This window comes from Rasamsonia emersonii, assembly GCF_000968595.1.
Source record: "Rasamsonia emersonii CBS 393.64 chromosome Unknown ctg1118621760272, whole genome shotgun sequence".
Lineage (NCBI taxonomy): Eukaryota > Fungi > Ascomycota > Eurotiomycetes > Eurotiales > Trichocomaceae > Rasamsonia > Rasamsonia emersonii.
Window position 1 is genome coordinate 23,740 of NW_013563112.1, and position 25,907 is coordinate 49,646.

General features: G+C 50.7%; 11 protein-coding genes across 11 annotated transcripts; 5 read left to right on the forward strand and 6 right to left on the reverse strand.

The window, feature by feature from the left end:
* Positions 1-578: 578 nt before the first annotated feature.
* Positions 579-2,253, forward strand: T310_5371 (MAK1-like monooxygenase; the record flags this gene model as incomplete). Its single annotated transcript, XM_013471753.1, has 7 exons — positions 579-663; positions 701-847; positions 885-1,234; positions 1,290-1,402; positions 1,461-1,611; positions 1,672-2,006; positions 2,064-2,253. The coding sequence occupies 7 exons, from the start codon at positions 579-581 to the stop codon at positions 2,251-2,253; spliced, it is 1,371 nt and encodes a 456-aa protein (XP_013327207.1).
* A 451-nt stretch (positions 2,254-2,704) lies between these two features.
* T310_5372 (Maltose permease) lies at positions 2,705-4,767 on the reverse strand (the record flags this gene model as incomplete). The annotated part of the gene is made up of 9 exons (XM_013471754.1): positions 2,705-2,866; positions 2,924-3,032; positions 3,098-3,153; positions 3,205-3,309; positions 3,366-3,634; positions 3,689-4,133; positions 4,204-4,379; positions 4,435-4,549; positions 4,627-4,767. 9 exons carry the CDS (start codon positions 4,765-4,767, stop codon positions 2,705-2,707), a joined length of 1,578 nt encoding a protein of 525 aa, XP_013327208.1.
* Positions 4,768-6,726: 1,959 nt separating this feature from the next.
* Positions 6,727-7,920, reverse strand: T310_5373 (uncharacterized protein; the record flags this gene model as incomplete). The annotated part of the gene is made up of 1 exon (XM_013471755.1): positions 6,727-7,920. The coding sequence occupies one exon, from the start codon at positions 7,918-7,920 to the stop codon at positions 6,727-6,729; it is 1,194 nt and encodes a 397-aa protein (XP_013327209.1).
* A 452-nt stretch (positions 7,921-8,372) lies between these two features.
* Positions 8,373-9,420, forward strand: T310_5374 (uncharacterized protein; the record flags this gene model as incomplete). The annotated part of the gene is made up of 2 exons (XM_013471756.1): positions 8,373-8,409; positions 8,462-9,420. 2 exons carry the CDS (start codon positions 8,373-8,375, stop codon positions 9,418-9,420), a joined length of 996 nt encoding a protein of 331 aa, XP_013327210.1.
* A 304-nt stretch (positions 9,421-9,724) lies between these two features.
* On the reverse strand, positions 9,725-10,260 carry T310_5375 (Tubulin-specific chaperone Rbl2; the record flags this gene model as incomplete). The annotated part of the gene is made up of 3 exons (XM_013471757.1): positions 9,725-9,826; positions 9,912-9,998; positions 10,081-10,260. The coding sequence occupies 3 exons, from the start codon at positions 10,258-10,260 to the stop codon at positions 9,725-9,727; spliced, it is 369 nt and encodes a 122-aa protein (XP_013327211.1).
* Positions 10,261-11,041: 781 nt separating this feature from the next.
* T310_5376 (uncharacterized protein) lies at positions 11,042-11,792 on the reverse strand (the record flags this gene model as incomplete). Its single annotated transcript, XM_013471758.1, has 2 exons — positions 11,042-11,059; positions 11,136-11,792. 2 exons carry the CDS (start codon positions 11,790-11,792, stop codon positions 11,042-11,044), a joined length of 675 nt encoding a protein of 224 aa, XP_013327212.1.
* A 1,243-nt stretch (positions 11,793-13,035) lies between these two features.
* On the forward strand, positions 13,036-14,781 carry T310_5377 (Flotillin domain protein; the record flags this gene model as incomplete). Its single annotated transcript, XM_013471759.1, has 7 exons — positions 13,036-13,040; positions 13,091-13,190; positions 13,242-13,554; positions 13,607-13,652; positions 13,701-14,218; positions 14,293-14,520; positions 14,582-14,781. The coding sequence occupies 7 exons, from the start codon at positions 13,036-13,038 to the stop codon at positions 14,779-14,781; spliced, it is 1,410 nt and encodes a 469-aa protein (XP_013327213.1).
* Positions 14,782-15,131: 350 nt separating this feature from the next.
* T310_5378 (MFS sugar transporter) lies at positions 15,132-17,332 on the reverse strand (the record flags this gene model as incomplete). The annotated part of the gene is made up of 7 exons (XM_013471760.1): positions 15,132-15,491; positions 15,570-15,689; positions 16,009-16,063; positions 16,147-16,439; positions 16,493-16,581; positions 16,655-16,918; positions 17,251-17,332. The coding sequence occupies 7 exons, from the start codon at positions 17,330-17,332 to the stop codon at positions 15,132-15,134; spliced, it is 1,263 nt and encodes a 420-aa protein (XP_013327214.1).
* Positions 17,333-18,855: 1,523 nt separating this feature from the next.
* T310_5379 (RNA polymerase II transcription factor SIII (Elongin) subunit A) lies at positions 18,856-20,223 on the forward strand (the record flags this gene model as incomplete). The annotated part of the gene is made up of 3 exons (XM_013471761.1): positions 18,856-18,913; positions 18,968-19,044; positions 19,123-20,223. The coding sequence occupies 3 exons, from the start codon at positions 18,856-18,858 to the stop codon at positions 20,221-20,223; spliced, it is 1,236 nt and encodes a 411-aa protein (XP_013327215.1).
* Positions 20,224-21,144: 921 nt separating this feature from the next.
* Positions 21,145-21,768, reverse strand: T310_5380 (Uncharacterized protein; the record flags this gene model as incomplete). Its single annotated transcript, XM_013471762.1, has 4 exons — positions 21,145-21,235; positions 21,311-21,393; positions 21,423-21,609; positions 21,758-21,768. The coding sequence occupies 4 exons, from the start codon at positions 21,766-21,768 to the stop codon at positions 21,145-21,147; spliced, it is 372 nt and encodes a 123-aa protein (XP_013327216.1).
* A 490-nt stretch (positions 21,769-22,258) lies between these two features.
* Positions 22,259-24,536, forward strand: T310_5381 (uncharacterized protein; the record flags this gene model as incomplete). Its single annotated transcript, XM_013471763.1, has 8 exons — positions 22,259-22,360; positions 22,448-22,691; positions 22,760-23,318; positions 23,390-23,460; positions 23,631-23,662; positions 24,109-24,201; positions 24,258-24,442; positions 24,497-24,536. 8 exons carry the CDS (start codon positions 22,259-22,261, stop codon positions 24,534-24,536), a joined length of 1,326 nt encoding a protein of 441 aa, XP_013327217.1.
* Between the last annotated feature and the right edge of the window lie 1,371 nt (positions 24,537-25,907).

Consider the following 25,907-nt stretch of genomic DNA (forward strand, 5'->3'; position numbering starts at 1 on the left):
ATGATCGACCATGATCATGTGGGGTAGGATACTGTACACAGATCTAGCAAGATACATTACATGGACTTGTCAAAGGGCAAGATATGGGGTTTGGACGTTGGTAGCCCCGCAAGATAGCTTGCTGCTCCACTATTATCTGTCATTCTGTCATTCTGTCATCTGTCATTATGAGGGGTAAATCGAGCTGGTTTCCTACCTGAGTGACTAGCTAAGTGTATTCAGATGGAACTATTCTGTAGTTATTATTATTAATTAACGAGATTAATCATTAGCATTGTATCCGGTTCGTACCGGGTATATTGTGCAATACTGTGACAGGGCTAAGAATGTCCGGTATAATTAATTAATAATTCCTCCTGTTGTATGTATCCACGTTCGTGAATTACATTATACCATAGCTAGCTACATGTTATGTACTTATCTATCATTTATTTAAACTCTCTTGGATTGACAGAACTTGCCACTATTACCACTCTTACTACTACCACTACTGATAAAACAGGGCTTCTTCCTCGCCAACTGAATTTCAACCTATTTAGATAAATCATAGAGATTCCATCCAGATCGTTGCGTCTACCATGGCAGTACTCAATGGCTCTGCTGCGTCTCCATCAACTGCCGCGCCGAAGCCGACGGGCGTCAAGGTCGTTATTGTCGGTGCGGGTGAGTGGACTGGTCCTATCGTCTTGACAGAATGCAGAGAAAGAAGGTCCTCTCGAGAAGCACAGCCTGATATTGTCGCTGTATTTAGGATTCGGCGGGTTGACTGCGGCCATCGAGTGCCATCGACAGGGCCATGAGGTTGAAATCTATGAGTCGTTCCCGGGTATGCATACCCTTTCACTACGTATGTATATATTTAGGCAACCAGCTGACGGTGATAGAACTCAAACCCCTCGGCGACATCATCTCCTTCGGCCCCAACGCCGGCCGCATCTTCTACCGCTGGTCCAACGGCGCCGTGGCGGCGCGCATGCGGCCGCTGAGCATCGACCTGCGCAACTACGGCTTCAGGATCCACAAGTGGGACACGGGCGAGATCATCACCATCCAGAAGACGCCAGAGATGGACCCCGAGGCGCCCGTGTTCAACGGCCACCGCGGCGAGCTGCATTCCGTCGTCTTCCACTACGCTCGGGAAGAGCTGGGCATCCCGATCCATCTGGGCCAGCGGGTGACGCGGTACTGGGAGGATGAGAACAATGCGGGCATCATTTTGGATGATGGACAGAAGGTATGTCCCTTCCTACCTGGTGGTGTCAGGTAGATTTTCGATTCTGACTCGAAAGATCGTCGCCGACGTGGTCATCGGAGCGGATGGCGTGCGGTCCAAAGCAAGAGAACTCGTGCTGGGGTACTTTGACAAGCCCAAGTCGAGTGGTTATGCGGTGTATCGGGCGTGGTAGGAACAAGATATCTTTAATGTTCCTGATATGTGAATTGTCTTGCTGACGACGCAGGTTCCCCAACACCGACATGATCAAGGACCCGCGCACAAAGCAGTTCTGCGAAAACGGCGACACGTTCAACGGCTGGATCGGGCCGGACGTGCATTTCCTGTTCTCGACGATCAAGAACGGGCAGGACTGCTGCTGGGTGTTGACGCATAGGGTATCCTCCTACCTACCTGATAGGTGTACTCCGTATGTAGCTGTGCTAACGCATTGACAGGATGAAGCCGACATCGACGAATCATGGTCCTTCCCCGGCAAGCTGGAAGATGTGTACAAGGTGCTCGAGGGCTGGGACCCCATGTGCAAGGCGATTGTCGAAAAGACGCCCTCGCTGGTCGACTGGAAGCTCGTGTATCGCGACCCGCTGCCGCGCTGGATCAGCGACCACGGCCGCATCGCCCTGCTGGGCGACTCTGCGCATCCGTTTCTGCCGACGTCGGTGCAGGGCGCGGCGCAGGCGATGGAGGACGGCGCGACGATTGCTGTCTGTCTCAAACGAGCAGGCAGTAAGGACCGGATTCCGGCGGCGGTGCGGGCGTATCAGGATATTCGGTATGCAGCCCTCATTCATAACGATCGATAGACCATTGCTGATACCGACGGATGCAGGTACGACCGCGTCCGCAAGGTACAAAAAACAGGCGAGACGACGCGCGATATGTGGCACAAGGCGGACTGGGACAAGGTGAAGCAGAACCCAGAGTCGATCCACCTGCCGCGGGAGGACTGGATTTTCAAGTTTGATGCCGAGAAGCATGCCGAGGAGGTGTTTGATGAGGTGGTGAAGAAGTTTCTATAGCCAGACAGACCTGACAGACCTGAATTGTATGCGTCTCTTACACTATGTGCATGAATTTCGTTGTTGTCTGTTTCTAGAAATATGTTTAAATGAGCGTATGATAGTATCTGCCTCCATAGTAAGAGAGATTCGTTGCAGTTACTTTATTAAAGTGTTATAGTAGTAGGACAGCTGAGAGGAGGACATTACTGTAGTATACATGTACCCTAAAGGGAATTCAGATAGTCAATGAACAAAAACAATAATAAAAAAACAGAATAGAGAGATATATGATATCCATCAGTTCATCATCTCATTATTTCCATCACTTTTTTTTTAACTTCCTGTGTCATGCGTTCCTTCGAGTATATACCCTGACTAATGCCAAATCTCATTTCATCCACCCAATTCAATCTTTCCCACTCTCTTCCACGAAGACCAAGAGGAAGAAAAAAGTACCAAAGCTCGACTGTTAGTCAACCCTCTCAATGATCTCCTCCGTCACCCCATTCTCCTCCTTCTCTTTCTCCTTGCCTTTCTCTTCCTCGCTATTCTTCCTCTCGGCAGCTTCCAGCGCGGCACGACCAACGCACTTGTAGGACGAGAACTTGCGCGCGGGGACACGCATTTCGAACTGTACATAAATAAAGATTAGATATGGAAGTTAAGCTTAGAGGGACCTGGCTCTCACCATCTCGTCAATCTCCTCCAGAGTACGATTCTTGACCTCCGGAAGGTAAAAGTACACCCAGGCGGCGCCGATCAGGCAGGATGGGAACCAGATGTAGCCGTACTTAGGACTGAAATCATCGTAAATGATTAGTTTTGTTGATTCATGTTCTGTTTATTGTGGTTCGGTGCTCACCCCCAGTTCAGCGAGTCGGGATTGATAAAGTACGGCGCCGTAAAGGTCGTGAGCCACTGCACAGTGTTAGCCAGTTACTAATAGCATGATTAAAATGCAAAACGCACCGCTCCCAGAAAGCCAATCGCCGCGGCCAAACCGAATGTATACGATCGAAGGCGCTGCGATGGCAGCTCGCCGCCAGACACCCACGCATAAGTCGAGACCATCCCCTGTGTATAGATCAGTCGCGCTGTTTCAGATAAGCTAAAAACTCCGGCAAGCCTACGTTGTATCCAACAATGAATATCACCGCCAACGCCACTATCACCTTGCCCGTCGACTCCGCCTCCGGTTGCACGGTGTACACCACCGCCGTGATCAGCTGGCTGATGCCACACAGTGTCATGCCGACCGTCAGGAAGACTCGTCGACGCCCGAGCCGAGAGGCCACTGCGCTGTTGATCACGATCGCCACCACTCCCAGCGCCGTCAGGATGCAGCTGTTCTCGAACGCGTTGCCGACGTTGGCCATTTCAAAGAAATACGTTCCGTAGGCTGCTCAATTAGCATGATTCTATACATGTATATAATGATGAACTGGTGACATACCAATCATGTACATCGCACCGCTGGCAGCCTGCAGCGTCACGCCACACACAGCCAGAATCGTCCGTCGCCGGTCGACCGGGTTGGTGAACATGTCCCACACCGACACGCTCGCGGCCAGGTTCCGCTCCATGTCCAGCGCCGCCTGCATCTCATCCAGCTCCTGGCTGACGGTTTCTGGGTCTGGACGCAGCCACAGCAGCGCTTTGCGCGCCTGCTCCCGCTTGCCGTGCTGCAGCAGCCACCGCGGAGACTCGGGGATGAACAGCATGCCGATGCAGAGGATCGCGGGGATAATATAGATCAGCCCCAGCGGGATGATGTAGCTGTTCTTGCCGATGATCTTGGCCGTGAAGTTGTCGATGATGGTGCCGATGAGGGAGCCGAGCGAGGTCCAGAATTGGAACATGGAGATCATGACGCCGCGGTAGCGGGCAGGGGCGCATTCCTAGATTATGCACGTAGAACGTCAATCAATGATCTTGACGACAGTCCACATCTTTCAAATCTCTACTGACCTGAATATACAGCTGGGCAAACGTCATGAGAAGGCCGTTCCCCAGACCGATGATCAATCGACCCGCGTACAGCGCGCCGATCGACGTGGTGGTCATCATGATGATGTTGGCGACGTAGATCAGGAGGCACGCCGTCCACAAACTGCTTTTGCGGCCTAGAACCACGGCGATCGGACCTGAACTCGTTCAGAAGTTGTCAAAACGAGGACACAATCAAAAGATAGAGCCTACCAGCAGACGACGACGCAATGAATGCGCCGAGCGTCATCAGAGACGAAACGAGCTGCTGGCGTGTGTAGGAGATGTTCCATCCAATCGACGTCTCAAGATCTCTCTCTCCATACACCTGTCGCCCACATTAGAATATTATGCAGACGAAAAAAAAAGCAGCAAGCTGTATCCTGATGTTATGAATGATATTACCTGGAGAAATCCAATCATGGCCTGGAAACCACCGATCATCGTAAAATCGATTTCATATTGGAACGGAGACATGGAGATCAGGGTGCAAGCGGCCAGACATTTCCAGTTTGTGAGGACGCCATTCTTCTCGCGGGGTGCCATATTGCTCGTCGAGACAGTTGAGTGTGTATACTCTACTGGATGTTGCTATCTCAAGACAAGCAAGACAGGGAATTTGCAGAGTAGATAGATAGACAGACAGACAGATTTGCCAGCCGGCTCTTTCTTCGCCATGCATGCATGCATCCTAGACAATGGACATGGCGTGGACCCTGAATTGATTATTAACTGTGATCTCCCCATTGGCGTCGGTAAGTCGTCTGCGCCAGCACTAAGAATGGGCAGTACATAGTTAGATTGCAGACAGACAGTCAGCCTACTCCACGACAATGTCAATGCTCAGTCTGGGGAAGCTGTGTTGTGGGGCGATGTGGAGAGAGCTTGTTAGACCAGTTCTCCATATGCCGTGATTATTACCCCAGACGGAGAAGACTCCCCATGGGGTTTGGAAGCCGAACCAAACCCGGATTCGATCAGCCCAGCCTGCCCTAGTATGTATTACTTCAGCACGGATATCACAAATGATGTTTGGCATCCCTGTCATTTCCCCTTATTAGCTAGCTGGCAGATCAAAGCGACGCGACGCGAGCCAGAAATGGACCAGTGGATCGGTCACGCCATTCCCACTTGTCGGAGACCCTGCATCTCGTCCTATGCATGCTCATGCGTACATGTACCGAGACGTGTCACCCTGTCCAAGAATCTTGGTCGGAGTCTTAGCCATTATTCGTACACGCTGAGTAAGCCCCTGTGCAGGTAGAAGGTCAACAAATTGGCATCGAACCAGTCAATCAAATACTCCGTTTGGAAGTAACCAGACCGGATTGCAGCGAAGATCATCACTGTTGAGTCATAGGCACCGCTCAACGTCGACTCTTGCCTTCGTAGGTGCTGTATCAGAGCCAGTGCACTGCTGGCTCGATGCCAATGATCGTAATTGCAAAATAATCAATACTGAGTTTATTGTCGATTGGTGTATGACACCTGTCTGCCAGTCCAATTAGCTTTTGACAAGACCAAGTCAATTAATTCTATCCGGGATCAAACTCAGATTTTGTGGAGAGCTCAGACTAGACTGTACTGTCACTGTGATTGCCATAGTCAATGAGCTAGCATTCTGTGACGAGCAAATCAAGCTAAGAGCCCAGACAGCTGTCAAGACTCCAAGGAGCGGGGTCTACATCCTAAATTACCCGGAATCAAGCACGATGTGGATGTGGAGAAGTCTAGGCAAGGCGATCTTGGGACAGCTCCTCCAGCCGTCGATCGTTTTTCCACGGCGAAACCAAACCAGGAATACGAATGAAGAACAGTTAGGGACGAAAATGTCGCGGGATGGGGAAGGCGAGGTGGCTGTTCTCCAAGACCCCAACACATGACCGAGGTGACAGGCACATGACTTCCAAGGTTGGTATGTTGTCATTGCTAATAAAACTGTTAATATCAATAGGAAAGTTTCTGTCGTATCGCATTCATCCATTAAAGGCATTAATTAATAATAAATTTCAAATAAATAAACGATGGACCGTCCCATGTTCGTTCTCCATAAAAAAAAATCGCACTCATCATGACCCATCGTGACCACCGATATTGACTTAAGTTTAGGGACGAAAACCATGCAGGATTCTAATGGAGAGCCCCATCAGAACCGCTATCAGTGAAAGCGTCCGACCGAGAATAAGGTTTCTAAAGATGTTGCTTCCTTGTGAGAAAAAGAGACTGGCTAGGTCCAGTCCCCTGACTAAATCAAACCAGTGCCATTTACGGTATAGAACAGCGACAGAAATGCTGTCGATGATAATACCCTCATGTCATCAGTCATCAGAGCCTGCCACAATGTGCTTTCTTCTGCTGCCGGCGTAAAGACGCCGTGTTGAGTCCATCTTACTCCGGAGTAGATGAACGTCCTGCTTCGAACTGGAATATATGACGTGTCTAACAATTGACAACAAACGTCAGCGCAGACACTCCTGTCTATCCCATCAGACATCCTGCCTAGGATCATCCGTTTGCCGGAGTGATTGGCACCTCGAGTCCTCCTGGTGCCCACGGAGACGGCATATTACGACCATGACCCGCAGGGTTGCCTTGATACTCATCGCCATTAAACCCGTTCGCAGTGTTGTTGCCCGCTGCTTCATTCGTGACCGCGCCCACGGGCTGCGCGCGAGGATTACTCTGGTGTGGTACAGGCTGTGGTGGTAGATAACTGTTGCCCGTAACGTTCCCCTGATTCGGGAAGAAGCACTGGTTCATGGCACCACACGTAGTGCAAGTGAACTCGATCTTGAAGTTCGTAAGCACCAACTGAGCGGCCGCCGGATGGCCGCTCTGGGGAGGCGGCTGCTGTCTCTGGGACTTGGGGGTGGATTGCGGTGGAGGTACTTGTGGAGGGACCTGATTTTGGGTCGGTGGTTGGGCGAATTGCTGCGGCGGTGGTGGCAGCGTATTCATCTGTGATGGATGATGCGGAACGGACCTGGACTCCGAGGGAGGTGCCTGGCTCTGGTGGGATATGATGGATACCGGCTGGCTATGCGATTGCGGTGCAGCAGTAGAATCCGGTGAAGTGCCATTCTGATCCATGCCTCCGCCTTGGACCAGCGTATGCGGAAGCTCATTCTGAGGCCATCGATCCTCCGTAAGATTCGTGAACTCCGCTCCGTTCTCTGGTTGTCCTGGAGCCGGTGGCGCTGCCTGCGACTGCGGCACATCTCCTCCGCCATCCCGGGGTTGCTCCTGAGGCGCTTTTGGCTGCCGCGGTTGTAATTTGGTCAAAGCCCGTTGGGCCTGTCTCATGGAGATATCGTAGCCATGATACCGTTTGACAGCCTCCACGACGTCCTGGCCCTTGATCTTATTCTTCATATCGAACAGTTTTGGGATTTCGTTTAGCAGAAACCGAACATGAGACGCCTCTGACCGCGCAGGGGTCCCCGACGACGCCGCATTTCGACGACAACTGTGGGCATCTTGAAGGCTGGTAATGTAAGTCGCATTCTTGTTCGCGCGGCACACGACCCGGAAAAAGCAGTTGGGAGAGGAGCGACAGCCAAGGACGACACTCTTCTTGTTGCTTCGCACCACCCGGAGATCCCAATGCTGTCTGACGGAGATGCTCCGAATGAAGTTCTTGAAATCTTCGAGCGAGCTGAATCGTTGGCCCGCATGGAGCCCCGAGTACATTTCCGTCATGGCGCGACTGAGAAGGAATATCGCCGCAGCGCTGTGGAAGAGGCTTGAGAATAATCTCATCAGTATCGAGTAGCAATTGGCATGACGGGACAAGGCATACGCGATGAGCAGTCTTTAACGTGAGCTAAGTGCACTGCGATAATCGGTCGAGTGCGGTAGGGATCGTGCGTCAGATCAACATGGAGGATTGTCTGTCTGCCGCGCCCAGAGGGCGGGAAACACGACCACAGACCCAATGCCAGGATAGCGTGTGGACAAGTGAATTCGAGGGCGTTCAGGGCCGTTGGAGCTCGGGGAGCTCCATGGGAAGATAAGTGAAGCTGGCTGCCAGCGATGGCCCGGTGGGGCGGGAGCTTAACAAAGAACCCCGGACGGGCGATCGAAGCCAGCTCACCACTCACTATCAGTCCAACCTCCATCGCCAAAGAGCTGCAATTAAACACACTCACACCATGACTTCGTACGCGCTACTAGATCAGGCAGAAGAAGGTGCGATCTGTTTCCTCTTTTTTTTTCTTTGTTTCTAAGCTGACGACCGCAGATAACCTGCACAAATTTCGCCTTCTCAACGTCGAAGAAAAACCATTCAAGCGCATCACAAAACGCCTGCTCGCACGCGACTCGCTGATTCTCAACCCTTTGACCCTCCCTCCGACTCCGCCCCCGGAAGGAACTGACGGTGATGCGGCCGCAGCCGCCGAGGCAGAGAGACAGAAGAAGCTCGAAGAATGGCGCCAGTTCAAAGAGGACGTGACGCTGGACTTTGCCGCGTTCGAGAGCAGCATCGCCCGCATCCAGTTTCTGCTGACGAGCAACGAGAAGGAACGGGAGCGATACGCGGCCGAAAAACTGCGCATCCAGTCGACGGCCCAGGAGGTGCGGGACAACACGGCAGAACTACGCGTCCAGCTCGAGGCTGCGCAGAAGACGCTCGCGCTGCGGAAGACCTACGACGACCTCGCGGAGAAGATCACGAGTAACCGCCTCCTCCGGCCGCGGGAGGACCAGCAAGCCAACCTGGAGAAGCTGCGGGCGGAGATCCTGGACCTGGAGAAGGAGAGCAGGGAGTATGCCAAGACGTGGTCGGAGCGACGCGAACAGTTTGGCCGCATCGTCGAGGAAGGCATGCAGCTGCGACGGTTGATCCGCGACGAGAAGGAAGAGGTCGAGCGCAGAGAAGGCATGCAAGAAGGCGGAGAGGGAGAGGCCGGCGACGGCAGTAGCGCCAATACGCCGCGGCCAGAAGCTGAAACTCAGCCCAGTGTGGATGAGTCGACTACGACTTCTGCCTCTGCGGCCGGTGGACTCCAAGTGGAGAAGCCTCAAGCAGACGCGCGGGCAGCATCCCCGTTGCGCCAGTCGATGACCACGTCAGACGAGAAGACGGCGGAAGAAGACGTCAACATGGCGGACGAGGGTGAGGTGAGCGACAAGGGGGATGAACTCGAAGAGGGCGAAGAGATATCTGACGATAAGGGGGAGAAAATGGACACCAGTTAAAACCGTTTGTATGTCGATTCTTGATATCCTCTGTACAATACTACTGCAGCTATGATGGCATTGGCGTTGGTTGGTTAGGTCAGGATGATTTTCTCCGGATGGGAATAGATATGTAATTCATCAAATTGCATGATGTGGTCTTAATGATAGATATGACCATTGCTCTAGTTTTGTGTTTATTTGTTTCCTCCTTCCATGTCCGTCCATTTCGAGGCCGTCGCAGTGATCAGACAGCCTCAACCAACTTAATTAATTCCTCCATTCTATACGATATCGACACAAAGTTACAATGTTCTGTTTCGAATCAAGCGGACTCCCTAAGAGCCGTCTTCGCCTTGGAAATAGCATCCTTTGCAGCGTTGATCTGGTCGACATTGCTGTTGGAGCCTTTCTGGGCTTCCTCGGCCTGTAGGACACATGTCAGTTAAAAAAAAAAGAGACATAAACTAGCAGCAATTCCGAATAAGATATAGGCAATAGGCAATACTCACCAACAGAGACTCCAACTTGGTGATACCATCGGAGATTTTCTTCCTCAAAGTGGGGAAGACAGCCTTCGTTTCTTCAACAGCTTTGCGCTGAACAGATAAAGGAAAATGTCAGTTGTCTTCTTTGGCCATTACGAAAAAGAAAAAAAAGAAGTTAGGTAACTCGACAAACCTCCTGCTTTAGCAAAAACTCGCGATTCCCATCTTCATCCGGGAGGCCGGCATTTTGCTCCTCCTCCATCTTCTTCAGGCGGCTCGTCTGCTGCTCCAATTCGCGATGGTATGAGGCTTCCTCATTGACGAGGCGCACAAGAGACGATGTGGCGATGGCGAGAGGGTTGGATGGTGGCATTTTGTCAGGATGTATGTATGTGTATGTTTAGGAAGATATTAGACGAGTTGAGAGCGCTTCCTGGGGAAATAGATCAGTACATGCATTTGTCAATAAAATAGATTCAAAATAGGAAAAGCATGAGTGTTTTTTATTGGTTGCATTGAACGAAGCCCTGAAAAGGGAAAATTGTTTGTATGATTCCATCCTTGGTGGGAGGGAAATGATGTAATAATGGTCTCGAGATGACACTCGGGGACACAATAGGCGCAGAACATGCTCGAGCCCAAAATAAAAGTCAGGTGAATAGACTTGAGTGCATAGAAAGGCGTGAATATGAACAGAGAAACAGAAACACAGAATTTAAGACTCAAACAGGACATTTGATACCAATCCACCGCGGCGGCGGGGCATTCATGCATGGCAACCAAAACCCAAGAAGTAAAAGATCCATACTTGGTCATAAGGAAAAGAGCCTATTTCTTACCAGAGAAAAGATTTATCTGTCCCAACAGTCCAGGAAACAATCAGAAGGAAAACTTCAACACCTATCCACGATTATTGGGAGGTGATGCTCCTTCTATAGACGACGCTAACAATATCCGATAGTTTGGTTTGCACTGTTTGCGTTGCGGGGTTGCATCAACATGGCACGTGACGGGCATGGATTAGAAAACTACTTTCAGTAACTATGAATTGTTCCTCAGCTATTTGCATCAAGAAGTGGAATCGTATAGCAACGTGAAATTTGATTTCGAGTACATTGATATCCTGTCAATAAACTAACTCCCTACCTCCACAGTCACACTGATTCCTGGACCTGTGCGGGTTTCATACAATCCCAGTTGGTTCTCCACACGCAAGCACACCTCCATCAATTGAACTCGCACTCTCACCTCACCTTTGGATAGGGCTCTTGCATTCTCATATTTCTCCTCATCTGACCGCCATCCCAGCTTGTGGTCCACAATGTGTGCTTCCTTTTGAGAGGAGGATTTCTTTGTCCGTCCCCAGAAGGATTTTTTCGTGGTCGTGGGGTTGGATATCGATGATATCTGGGATTCTGGCGCTGGCTCTGGTACTGATGGATCTGGCTCCGCCTCCACTCGATGCCCGCTGAGGGCCAGTCTGGCTCGCAGAGAAGACCCAAGCTCGTCCAGGACTGCGGGCTGTCGCCAGAACTCCAGAGTATGCTCTTCTCCCTCGAGGCGAACGAGCTTCACGACCTCATTGGAAGGAAAACCAACAACCTCGGGCTCCTTGGGCGGAGAGTACGGGTCTGATTTTAACTCGTTGCGCAGGGAACTGACATTAGAGGGGATGAGAAGCAGGACGCTTTTGTACAACCCTGAAGCCGCTTGTTCCGCGAGTAGCGGGTCGACATATGTCGACAGGATGGAATGGATTCTTCGCACACGTGTCTCGTCTAGCTGCTGGTGTAGAGGCGCATTCCATCTGGAGCCCTGGATCAGGGTAGAAGGGCTAGACCGGATGCTCTCCTCGTAGGAGGGGACAGCGTCGTCTGCTGGAGCTTCGAAATTCGACTTGGACATGCTGCGTGGTCGAATTATTTTCAGTCAGGAATACGCGACAGGAAGCAGGAGAGGCAGAATGTTCCTTGCATAAGAGGAGTCAAAGGACACTGGTCATAATGCCGCAGATGAAATGCAGCATCTCGCATAGACCTATTTTTACCACCTGTCATGTGCCGACACGACCAGCCAACAACCCCGAAAGTTTGAGTCAGTAGTATAACTACATGCCTGTATCCAGGCATCTATCGACCAATGGTCACCGCAAGTGGCCGAAAGGAGCCCATTCTGGGGTGTGCCGTTCGAATGGCGCTTTCCGCAGTTACTGCCGGCGGGTGACATCAAAGAGTGCATTGTATGCAAGTAATAATAGCATCACGAGTAGAGTCTGCCTCTCGATCAGCCCGGTTGGTATTAACCCTGTACCAACGGGTCAACCTGCCGAGTAACCAGCGCCCGGCCAGGAGAGTTTGCTAGTTCACTCCTCCAACGCTCAGCCTCAGACGGGGCCAACACAGCCTCACTGCCAAGATACGTAACTTCCTCGTTCATCCATCACCTACCTCAGTAAGTAGTGCCTACGCATAGCCGCAACGGAAGAACTCCATGTAGTTAATAGCAGAGTTTCTTCCTGAGGAGGCCTTACTCTAGGCCCCCAAACCGTGACATCACAATGCCGAGAAGCCGTGCAGAATCATGCTCCACCATTTCGGCCAGCTCCAGTTCATTCCGCGTGGTGCCCGGCGAATATCGCTTATAGCTCGTTTAACCATGAATCAGATCATCAGTTCTGCTTGTGTTGCCCGACTATAACGCGGCCCACGTTCTGTACTCCGTACGTTGCCCTGTCCGGCAGCATCCAGTCAGTGCACCTCGTGCCCTCGTATTCGAGTCAATGACCAATAGTATATGACATTCCGACGAGGCCATGCTATCCATGGTTCGCGGGGCGAGGCGACGCCCTGCTGAGTTGCCTGGGGAAGTTCTCGAGAATGGCATGGTAAGAAAGCCTGCGTAACTTTGGACATGGATAGGCATGCGATACCATAGGTATATAAGGCTGTTGTACCACGTCAGCGACCATGCAGAGTCATCCACCAATTCATGACTGCGCTTAGACCTGCGAATCTCTATATCAGCTTTATTCAATTATATATCCTGATCAAAACTTACAACAGGATCTGATAACATTGCCAATCCAGCTCTTCAGCAGCAGACACAATAATCCATCGTTGGAGATTCGATTATCATTAACACAGTCAAGATGAGGTGAGCAGATATGCAAATCGCATACGGCGAACGTTGCTAATGCCGTCCAGGTACGTTATCGCGAGCGCCAACGAGTATCTCGTGATCACGGGAGCTGGCATCCCGGATCTTCGAATCTGCAAGAAGGCCTTGGTGATGCCATGGCAGCGAGTATGCTTAATCCTCTACAATACGATTTGCTGCCTCTGCTGACTTGCACAGTGCTCCAAAATCTCCGTCTCGCCGTTCGACTTTTCGCTGAATCTGCAGGCCATGACCATCGAGAAGCTGCAGTTTTCTCTCCCTGCCGTCTTCACCATCGGTCCCGACAACAACCTCGATTCGCTAAAGAAATATGCCCTCCTGCTGTCCGGAAACGCCGATGGTGCCCCCCAGCCCAAGGGGACGATGAACTCGACCCGGAATCATGTGCAGGAGATCGTCAAGGGCATCATCGAGGGCGAGACCCGGGTGATCGTGTCAAGCATGACCATGGAAGAGATCTTCAAGGAGCGACAAATTTTCAAGACAAAGGGTGAGTGCATGTACTCATATCATATAAAGTAAAGCAAGCTAATTCGATGCAGTTATTGAGAACGTGCAAAATGAGTTACAGCAATTTGGACTGCGAATGTGAGTCTGCCGTCTATTCTTATATGGATCTTTGTCTAACGTGTGCAGCTACAATGCCAACGTCAAAGAGCTCCAAGACACCCCCGGCAGCGAATACTTTGCCTTCCTGAGCCGCAAAGCCCATGAAGGCGCCCTTAACCAAGCCAAGATCGATGTCGCCGAAGCCCGGATGCGCGGTGAGATCGGCGAAGCCGAGAAGAAAGGCAGAACTAAGCAGGAGATCTCCAAGATTGATGCCGAGACGGCTGTTCTCGAGACGCAACGCAAGGCCGAGAAGGCCAAGGCAGACTCGGAGTTAACCAACCGCCAGACCGAACTCGAGCGTGATGTCCGGCTGGCAAAGATCATGGCTCAGCGGCAGACAGAGATGAAGGACGCAGAGCTGCAGAAGGCAGTCGAGACGAAGCGAGCTGAGACGGAGCTGGAGCGTCTGCGCGCAACGGAAGTTACCAAGAGCAAGGTCGCGCGGGAGGCAGCGCAGCAGAAGGCCGATGCAACGTTCTATTCTGAGCAAAAAGCCGCCGATGCGAGTCTCTACAAGCAGAAGATGGAGGCGGATGCACAATGTATGCACCTTCCCCTACAACAACATCCCTATACCGTTTGCATCCATGACGTGCTAATTGTATGTGATGTCTAGACTACCGTCAAAATAAAGAAGCGGACGCGCAATTCTACCAGAAAAAGCGTGAGGCCGAAGGAATCACGGAGATGGCCAAGGCGTACGGAGCCTTGATCAACGTCCTGGGTGGACCGGACGCCTTCCTGCAGTACAGGATGATTGAGACGGGCTTGTATGAGAAGCTGGCGCAGGCGAACAGTCAGGCTGTACACGGGATGCAGCCGAAGATTACGACGTGGAATACTGGTAAGACCTACCTAATTACTCAGTTGACTGTCAGGTCACTAATATAATAATGAATATATAGGCACAGCCACCAGCGACGCAGATACCACCGCCCCAATCCGCAACATCATGCAGTCGCTACCCCCGCTGCTCAGCACGATTCACGACCAGACAGGCATTGCGCCTCCAAGTTGGGTGGCTCAGATGCCGAGCAGCAAGCCGGCTAAGTTGCAGGTGCAGAAGCTGAATGCTGCTTCTGACCAGGTCAACGGTAGCCAATAACGCACTCTTTTTTTTTCTCCCTTTCTCTCTTATGATGTATAGAGTACCTATTTCTATCAATCATTCGTTTTCCTGGCTGATCATACGGCTTGCCTTGTTGCTATCTATTGAGCAGCGAGCTTTTTTTTTGGACTTATTTGCTCAGACTGTCGCTGAAACTGATACCACTTCCTTATCTCTGTATTTATCCTCTCTTTTGCTCTGTTCACAAGTTTTTGCTTTATCTGTGATGTACGATCCAATCAATTGTTCCTCCCTATATATGCATACTCCCTATGTATAAGCTGTCATTAGCTAAGCTGCATTGACTCATTCATCTCGTCATCTATATTATATACTTGTCTTCCTCTCTAGACGGTCTCCGTCTTCGTCTTCTCCACCGCTGGCTCTGCATTCTCTGCATGGTCCGCAGAGGCAGCCTTCTCATCTCGCTCGCTGTCTGTACCCGCACTGCCAATAACCTTGTCTCCCTGCTGCTGCTGTTGCTGCCGCAGCCGACGCTCCTTTTGAAGCTGCTTCGCCACCTTCCGGGCCGGCACCCCGGGCTGCGTGTACAGCAGATCGATCTCCTCAAGCGTGAGGTTGGCCGTTTCGGGATAGCAGAAGTAGACGAGCGGGATGAAAGCGAGGTTTGTGCACATGAAGATCAGGTACGCTTTCCACTGCAGCCGGTTGATGATGACGGGGGTGATCATGACGATGACGAAGTTCTACGTATATATACATCAGCATGTGCGATCGACTTGAGTGGTGCCTAGAGTTGAATTCTAGGATGGATCAGATCCTACCCAAAGCCAGTTAGAGGAAATTCCGATCGCGGTCCCCTTTGCTCGGGCATGCAGGGGCAGAATCTCAGGGACATAGACCCATGGGATGCAGTTGACCGACGCGCCGAAGATGAGCATATACTATAAACCGTGATCAGCGATCTGACATTTTGCTAGAGATCTTTGCGATGGAAGGGTTATATACCGTAAAGAAGAAAGCGACACTCGCTGTCGACGCTTGTTTCTCGATCGACGTCCCCTTGAAACTGAGGAGAATGGAGATCAGCATCATCGACACTCCCAGACCCAAACTGCCCAGCATCATGGGACGACGGCGTCCGATGCGGTCAACCAGCAGAGAGGGCACGAAGGATCCCAGCAGAAACATTATTTGGATACTAAGAATCTTTATATTAGCATGTTTGACAGGGAAGAACTTTGATCTGTATCTCGCACGTACATGCCACCCAGCAGCAATGACAGATTCCTCGGCAGCCCGACATTCTCCTGCAGCACTGTGGGGACGAAATACCTGTATACCACGCATCAGTCTAATCGATACCTCCGGTATTTGGGAAATTGATATGATGATACTCACACAACAAGATTGATCCCGCCAACCTGGTTCATAAACTGCATCCCATAGGCCAACAGCACCCGCTTGCCGGTCTGGACCTCGTCGCGGTGGAAGAGCCGCGCCCACGAATACCCGCCTTCCTGCGTCTCCAGCCGGATCGCCTCGAGGATGTCGTTCTGCTCCTTGACGATCTTCGGGTGGTCGGGCGCGCGGTCGTACACGTCGCACAGCACCTGGAGGGCTTCTTCGTTGCGGCCTTTGTTGTAGAGGTAGCGCGGCGATTCAGGTAGGCCGAAGACGAGAGCGATCACGACCTACACCTGTCAGGACAGTTCACACGGGAAAAGAGAGTAGGAATGTCGCTCACAAAGGAGAAGATCATTTGGCATGCGATTGGCAGCCGCCAGGCCAATGCTCCCGCGCCGGTGAAGCTCATGCCATAGTCGAAGAAATACGCTAGCATCATGTTGATTGTGTCAGTTGTCAAAACAGCATCTCGACGGCCGTCAAACATTGGCAGTATTCTTACCGATCACAATCCCTAGCCCCACGAACAGCGCTTCGGAGCAAACCAGTCGACCTCGCTTGTGCGCTTCGCACAGTTCGGCTTGGTACATTGGGACGGTTGAGGTCTCGATGCCTAGATACAGATCCGTCAGTGCTTCTTCTATGTCGACAGCAGGTAGGCCAGTCTTTATCGTTTTACAGACATACCCGTCCCAATGCCCGTGACAAACCGCCCAATCATCAAATGCGGCACGGAGAAGCAAGTGGTCTGCAGAGTCGCGCCAACCTAGATCAATTCGCAATTAGTTTGTACTCCGTCATCATCATACCCTATGATAATTGCGAACGAGGGATGTATACAATAATAAAACACATGGCAATCCACATCGCCCGTCGCCGGCCAAAATACTCGCCAAAGATAAAGTTCAGAATGCAGCCGCTGAAGCAGCCGAGGTTGTAGATGCTGACGATGATGCCCAGCAGGCTGTCGCTAGGGTGGTGGACGACATTGAGGAAGTCCTGGTCGGTGACGATGCCGCTGAAGACGCCTTGGTCGTAGCCTGCAGCCAGACTGTTGTTAGAATGGTCAAAATCAATTGAAGGCACTATATTACTGACCAAACAGGATAAATGCCATCTCGCAGGCTACTGTGATCGCCAGCTGGAGCGTGAAGCCCCGTCCAAAGAGGTTGAGCTTCATCGTAGTCGGTCAATTGCAAGCTATGCTGTCAGGACGTATACATATGCATGTACTGTAGATGTACGTATATAGAGAGGGTAAGAGTGGATTTATTATGAGGGATCTCTCAATCCCGCGCAATGTCGACAGACAGACAGACAGACAGAGATCTTCAAATAGCTAGCTAGCTAGCTCTAGGTAGGCGATTAAATAAATACATGCATTAATTAAGCCCGACGCGGAATCACGTCAATCGGACCGGTATCACCTATCTAAGCCAGTACGGAGTAGTATTAATACCATGAACCTTTCTCTACCGTCTTGAGATTGCTCATTGTTGGAACGAATCTCTTTTCGGCCATTTTCCGGTGGCGCCTAACCAACGTAGAATCTGCGTAATAAATGCCCCGGTTGGAGAAAAAGAGTCTATCCTCGTGGGAATAGCATTCAACGGTCCAATAATCATCCCGATGGGGAATTCGCGAATGGATGCGGCTTGCGGCATTACTCCGTATCCCCCCGGACATTCTCCATACGGAGTACAGAGTACGCCAGTGAAAGTTGAAACTGGGGGAACTGGGGTAAAGATTACCCGGGACGGAATCAGGCGCGAGGAATGGGACAGCCTCAGCAAAAAAGATGCGGGGAATTTACATGGCCTCTCTACTCCATATACCATAGGAGTACGGGGTAGTAAAGAGTATGGGGTAAATCCGTAAGCGGCGTAAGCCACAACGTCCGAACCGACCTATCAGCGTCGAGGGATCTCCGTTGCCCAATACGGAAATCCGAGCCTTCGACTTCCGTCTTTGGACAGCATGCGTGGCGAGGAAGAGGAGAGGGCAGGTTAGCCGAGATGATGATCAATGGAGATACGAGGAGACTCCGGAGACAGAGAAAGAATTTCCAGAATGAAGCAGGAATGATTGGAGTCGTCAGTCTCTTTATAGGAGATTGAGGTTGTGTGGATTGATTTCTCGCGTGGTTGTCCACGTGTGTATTGCAGTCCTACTCCGAATGCTTGAAGAGCCAGTTAACAGAATGTTTAAACTATATCGAATAGCTCTACAGAAACTGGTCCAGATGCCGCTTATATGGAGCAGCTGCATTGCAGTAGCTAACATCGTATCTCTACTAAGCCATAATACCTCCTGCCAACACTGCCACTGTCATCGGCTGAAAGAGTGAGTGTGATTGGCTTGTTTGGATGTGCCATTACATACGCTGGTCAAGATGTAAGAGTAAACTGAAATAACTGGAGGATGACAATGTCACTGACCTATTCCTGTCTCTAAGCAGTCCTGATGCAGGCACGATCACGTGGCACCCCACATTGGCTGCCATGTTTCACCGCCTTCACTGACTGACATCCTTGACAGCATTCACTCGACGAGTCGACGACAATACGAGATCATCTCACGGCTGCGTATTCACCTGTGTAGCCTCGCGGCATTATATTGCTCTCATGTCCCTATATACTCTCCTCACCATCAAGTTTTTGATACTGCCCGTCTGATTTCGGTTTACATGCTGCACCACCCACCATGCCGGCTCCGTCATTACTCGCCATGTGCACTCGCATGGCCATACAGAATGCGAAGAGTATGTCGACTGTCGACTCTAAATTATTATCGTCAAATCTGACTGGCTTTCTAGATCTGATGGACATCGGGGATATCCCGTATTCTCTTGCCCGGCCCTTTCTTATGAAGATCGAGAGCCCGGCGCAGCTGGTAAGCAGCCTGCTCATTTCTTTACAGACTGCTCCTTTCGGAATACTATTAAATACTAACTACGGCTTGTTTCAACAGCGCGCCATTGAACTACAGTCGCCGCACATCATGCAGGACGACCGCGAACTCTGGATCGAGTTTATCAAGCGGGACGTCCCCCAATGGGACCGCTTCAAACTGCCCGAAACATGCGACTGCTGGTACGACGTCTATCGCGACCTGGTCGAACAGGTCCAGCGCGAGGTCGACGAGGACGCCGCGCGGCTGAAGCTGGCTGTCGACCAGATCAACTCCAAGCGGGCCAGCAGCGGCTCCAAGTTCCTCGTCGACCGACAGGTCGCGCGCCTGCCCAAGCCCCGCCCGACCCGGATCCAGCGGTATGCCGCCCACGACCGCAAGATGGGCGGCATCGCGCCGACGTTCTCGGTGTCGTACAACGCCGATGGCGAGAAGGTCTGGTCGCTGGAGGCGCCGAGGCTGCGGCCGGAGCGTAGTCGCTCCGAGCCCAAGAAGAGCAGCATCTTCACGGCCAAGCGGAACAAGGCGCTGGCCGTGCCGACGCACTGTCTGAAGAGCGAGGTTTCGCAGATCAAGCAGGTTCCGCGGTGGCTGGTCGACGAGCACAAGCAGTCACCCCCGGCGCAGACTCCCAGACGGCCGGTCGCTGCATCTTCGAAATCGCTCTCCGCAGTTCCGTTCGCCAGTTCCTCCAGTTCCGCCAAGTCGGTCAAGGTTTCTCCCGTTTCTGCTCCTGCGAGCTCTTCCTTGCAAGCTCGGGAGGACAGGTTGCGGGCTCTGACTTCCAAGCACACAACCACGTCTGCCCCGTCTGCTTCATCGTCCTTTGCGCCATTTTCTACTGGACCATCTTCTACTACTCGATCATCTTCCGCACAATCTACGGCGTCACCACGCGCAAAACCAGCTGAGAATCGCCCCGAACAGACACCGAAGTGTCCAGCAGGACCTCTTCCTTCCGAAACTAGGAACACGCAGCCATCACCCGACACAAAGTCCGAGTCAACAAAACCATCTGCTCCAACCCAAAGCATCGACAGCACAGCCAAATCTTCTTCGCCTGCGGCGGCGCCCACGTCCCGTCCTCCTGCTGCACCAGCTCTCATCCGGAAACGCCCGGCGCCCAGCGTGTTTATCCAGCCGAAGAGGAAGAAAGTCTAGTCAGTCTTTCTACTCTACTCTATTCTACCCTACCAAGGAGAAGTTTCGTTACTTCATTCATTCATTCTTTCTTTCTCTCTTCCTTTTTTCGGTGACAGGACGGGACGGGACATTAGCATTGGCATTGTATTAGCATTGTATTGGCATTGGCATGGGCATTCTCTCAGCGGCGGCGCATACTATCTATCACTATGGATGGATGATCGATACCCCCTTTTTGTTGTATTAGCATTTGCATTTGCATGCGTGCATTCTCTCTTTTTCAGGCGCGTGGGCGGAATGGAATCGATTTGGATAGGAGAGCCTTTTTTGATAGAATAGGATTGCTTTTTTTTTTCTATTGGATTGATTGATTGGATAGATAGGATCGGATTGGATTGGATGGTAGGTTAGGATTGGATAGGATAAGATAGGATAGGATACAGGAACCAGGCGTTAAGTTAGGTCGGTCGAATCTAAGAATTTCAAGAATATATAATTGGTGTTTATTATTGGATTGTGGATGGTGTTCATCTCGTTACATTACATATTCTAGTTCCGTTGTCATCATCTGTCGTATCATGTCATGTCACTATCATATTATATCTTTTTTTTTAAAAGGACAACATCCTGGGTGGGTAATTCATAATTCATAGTAAAATGGGGAATGTGAATAGGATGGATGGATATGACATGATCCAGCAATGGAATGGGTGAGGAGGAGATAAATGGATTCATTCATTTCCCTGACCAGTGTCGAGATGAAAAGACGTCAGTTGACCCCCCTACCCTTCCCATTATGATCGTTTTTCATTCTTCTTTCTTCTTCCGAGGACACAGCTTCAGACAGACAGCCTGTTGAGCAAGGTCTTGATCTCCTTTCCACCCCCTTTATCGAAACGAATCGAATCGAATAACTCAAATCATCGATCGATCAATCACTCATTGCAGAAACCCTCCACGCAGAGCAAGGACCAGATGTAGCGTTGCGCCTCCTTCGAGGTTGTAGTCTGCTGCCGTTTTGTCGTCCGCCCTGGTGGATTTCATTCGAGTTAGGATTTCATTCAACAAAAAAAATCCGCCTATATATTGTACGTGTGGTACGTACATTTGCTTTCCTCCAAAGATAAGTCGCTGCTGGACTGGAGGGATACCCTCCTTCTCCTCGACACGCTCCTTTATCCGCGACACCTGTTGTTCCGACATGATCAGTACCGTACCGTATCAGAGCCGCAAGCTCCGTTCGATGCTTGTGATGCGAGAAGAGTGTGATTGTTTGTCTTTCGACGTATGGCACAGTCCAGCTCATCCATCGATCGATCGGTCGGTTCGTAGGAGATAAGAGGTGGTACCTTGTAGTCCGGCTCGATATCCAGCTCGATCTCCTTTCCCGTAAGGGTACGCACTCTGTAGGCAGAAAAAGCGCGTCAGTATCTATACATCTGAGACCTCGCGTGGATTGCGTTGCATTGTAGTGTTGGTGCTGGTGCTGGTGCTGGTGCTGACTCCGCATGCTGCAAGTCATGCAGGCATATCAAGCTTGACGGAGACTCACTTGATCAACATGTTGGCTGGGTTTGAAGAGTAGTAGTGTCCACAAGTACGAGAAAAAGAGTTATATGGGAGATTTTGAGGTCAGGAACAAGAGCTTGCGGCGAGGTTTCACGTCGAGATCAGAGTTCGGGAGTTCGTAGGCAACTGACCGACTGTTGATTACTGATGGTTGCGGTGGGGTCTGCGGCCGCAGGCGGGGTGCTGCTTTCCCGCAACTAAGGCGGTGCACGAGGTAGATTGCTTGCAGGCAGGCGGATTTAGCTGACATTAATATTCCATTCAATGCCAACGTTACTCCGTAAATTGTGTTACTGGTCTTCAGAAAATAACACTAGTCACTGGCTGTAAATTTCCAACAGTCTCAATTCAATCTGACTTGGAGATTATTCGCATCAGCTTAGCTTAGCCTCTAGATCTCCGACTTGACCAATAAAAATAAACATCTACATTCTCTATCTTCATCTCAGTTCTCAGTAATCCTCCAGACACAGCTGAGCACGCCATGGCAGGAGTCGTCTTCGAGGACCTTTCTGGCACGGCCACTCCGGTCTCTGAAGGCGAGAACCCGTATCAGGCCCTCATAGCAGCTTCGAATAATGATCCGGTTTGTCTCGTCATTCCATTGCTATGAATTGAAAAGAATAAGAGCATTCTAGATCTCACTGAGTTCTATTTTCTGACGAATCTCCAGGTCCAATTACAAGCCCGATATGCAACCCATCGCACCACGAGAAACGCGCAGCAGAAAGCTAAGATCCTCGACCCCAGTTTCCCAGGCTGGACCCTGGATGAGACACTCGCAAAACTGGACGGCCCCAACAGGGATCCTACGTTCCTCGATGACAGATTCTGCTCCACGTTCTGGGGCCGTCCGCCCCTGCACATCCGCAACCTGGTCGACATGATCCAGCGGGAACTCCGACAGGTCGCTCCAAGTCAGTATACAACCTAGACCTCGCTGGCGCCAAGTTCCGTGACTCATGTTAATTCGAATGATCGCCAGCTCTCTGGTTCATGCCCCTGGAGAATCTACACATCACCATCTTCGAACTCGTCCATTCTGTGACCGAACCCGAGATGGAGGCGATCATCTCGCCCCTTCTCGAAACAGGCGCTGCAGAAGAGATCGTCAACCTCCCTTTGCGCCATCGGATACGCCTCATCAAGCCCATGATCGGCTACGACGCGTCTGCGATGGCTCTCAGCTTTGTCCCAGCTGCTGGGGAGGGACGCAACAGCGTCAGCAGCGATCAATACACCTATCACCATCTCCGCCGGGAAGTCTACGACAGGACAGTTGCGGCAGGCGTCAAGCCTGTGTCGCGGTATATAGTGCCATCCGCCCATCTGACAATCGCACGATTCATTACGCAGGACGGGTTCGTCGACGACAGTGGCCGGGTGGACCACACGAGGGTACGCGCGTTGATTGAGAAGATCGAGGAGCTCAATGCCAGACTCGAAGCCGAGTACTGGCCCAAGGAGGACGGGAGCATCAAAGTAGGCGGGGAGTGGATCATAGGGCAAGAAAAAGGCGTGGATTTTCGAAAGGGACGGCTGTGGTATGGCGGGGGGGAAAACGTCCTTGTAGGGAAGGCTTTTTAGTTACACGTAGTGTACACCTATAATTTAGTAAACGAGCAATCAAGATAGAAACCAGAGTCCTGTACGGAGTACTTCGTACTGTAGAAATCAACGGTGTTGGTGGGTGATATCAACCTTAGTCTTGGCGGGCGCTAGTCCTGCTGAGTCATTGTTCTCCCCATCCGGCTAGCGCCATCCAGATCGGGCCTAAGCGAACGAAATCCCACAACCGCCGGCACACTCCATCTGGCTGAGGCTCTTGCAACGACCGAGACACCAACGACCATCAGCATCTGGCGATCCGGCACAGACAGTCAAAATGGTAAGGACCTTTTTTTTCCCCTTCGATGTCCTGTTATTTTTGAAGGAAGAAAATTGGATGGAAGGGAAGTGTTCGAGAGGGTGGTGGTAGTGGACGGCACACGAAAAGAGGATCTACTGCGAAACTGCTCGTTGAAAGACGCTCGTTATCGAGGCTGCGGTCGGCATGGATGAGAGGACGATGGCGATGCGAATACGACACATTCTGCGAAGATGAAACCGACATGATGGTTGATATGAAAGGTTTACGAGATGAGTTTGGGTCCTTGGCGATTACAATTATCGACCCCTCGATCCTTTCTAGATCTCTGCATGCCCGACTCGATTCGATAGCAATCAAACGAGCGGATTCAATCTTGCGGAATCGGGATAGGGAATTTCGTTGCGGATGGATAGCGGATGGCTGGGTTTCAGTCAATTGGTGACTTTTGCTGATGATCATCTCAGGTCAACGTTCCGAAAACCCGCCGGACGTACTGCAAGTCCAAGCAGTGCCGGAAGCACACCCAACACAAGGTCACCCAGTACAAGGCTGGAAAGGTCAGTCGCCAGAAACCTAGATCTTGTTATTCGTACTCATGCTGATCTGTCTGCAGGCCTCCCTCTTCGCGCAGGGTAAGCGTCGTTACGACCGGAAGCAGAGCGGTTACGGTGGTCAGACCAAGCCCGTCTTCCACAAGAAAGCCAAGACGACCAAGAAGATTGTCCTGCGGTTGGAGTGCACCCAATGCAAGGCCAAGCACCAGCTGGCCCTGAAGCGCTGCAAGCACTTCGAACTGGGGTAAGTCACCTGCGCCTGACAAGTGAAGACGACCATACTGATGTTTTTCCACAGTGGTGACAAGAAGACCAAGGGTGCCGCTCTCGTTTTCTAAACTGTTGACTGGCGGCGTGGTGTTGCTTCCTTTCTGGTGGGCTTTGGGTTTTCTGCATTATGTGCACGAAATGATTTATTCTCAAAAATGCCTTGCCTGCATACGATGTATTGAGTGTTGGCAATCAGGCGAAATGAATAGGAATTTATAAATCAATTCCATTCAGACAGTACCTAGGAATCGTCTGTCTTTCGATTCTGCTGTGTTCTTCTTTTCCTAACAAGTAGGAACAATCAAGGTAAAAAAAGAAGACAATAGAGGCATTCACCACCCAGTCTGGAAGCAGACAACAACACAATTAAACTACGTAATATCCATACCAAGGTATATCATATGACTAACCCTTTTACATTATCTGCTGGTAAAATAAAAGAAAGGAAAAGAAGGAAACAGACAAACAACCCACTAACTCGAGATCAGCATTGGCGGTTTAGTTTAAACCCTTCCCTCTTCATCGATATCCCAAGATATACAGATGTTGGTAGGTGAAGAAAAAAAAAGTTACCCTAAGTTTACTCTTTCTTTTCTCTGCACAATGACGCTCATCACAATAGAGGAAAAATTTAAGAGAGTGTATGTACATGCGGGCTCCAGAGTTGTACTAGGCTACTATACTGTATGATGACATCACTTGACAAGAACATACTAGTTTGAGCAGAGCTATGGTCATCCCATTTCCAAGACTGGATTGAATGTATGCCAAACTGAGAGGGAAGGCTTTTCCTACGGAGTATTTCTTCTTCCCCTAGAATCAGACTGTCTTAGCTCTGTGAATCGATTAGTGTTGGCGTAGGCTAGTCGTAATATACTATAAGAAGTATAAAATAAGCCTAATAAATGCATGTAAGCAAGCAAGAGGCATTAAAACCTATTATAGATCTGTCTGACTGTCTGACTTGGCATTATTAACTTGGCTCGAGTTTATATATCTACCGACATATCTAAGTCTTATTGCTTCAGATCTACCACGTCTATGCACCTCCATTTTGGCTATTCTTACCAATCAATCCTTCGAGTGAAATGCGTTTCCTTCTTTATACCATCAATATTAATATTAATATCAATATTATCAATAATTCATCCATGCCTTCTATCTCTCCACGTGCTTCGAAGTCCGATCGACCAATAGGACGAGTGCCAAGACGAGATTACCGTTCCAACCAATCACACCACCCAGTGATAGAGAGTATATCGTCGACCAATCAGGACAGAGAACGGCTGCAGTGCTTATCAGCCAGGAGACTCACTCCAGTTGTCAGTCACTACGTGGGACATTAGATTATTCCACACTAATAATAGATAGATAATACGGACCCCTGCTTCCTGTCGTCAGACGCAAGTCAGACAGATATGGATCAGTACCACAGGGCA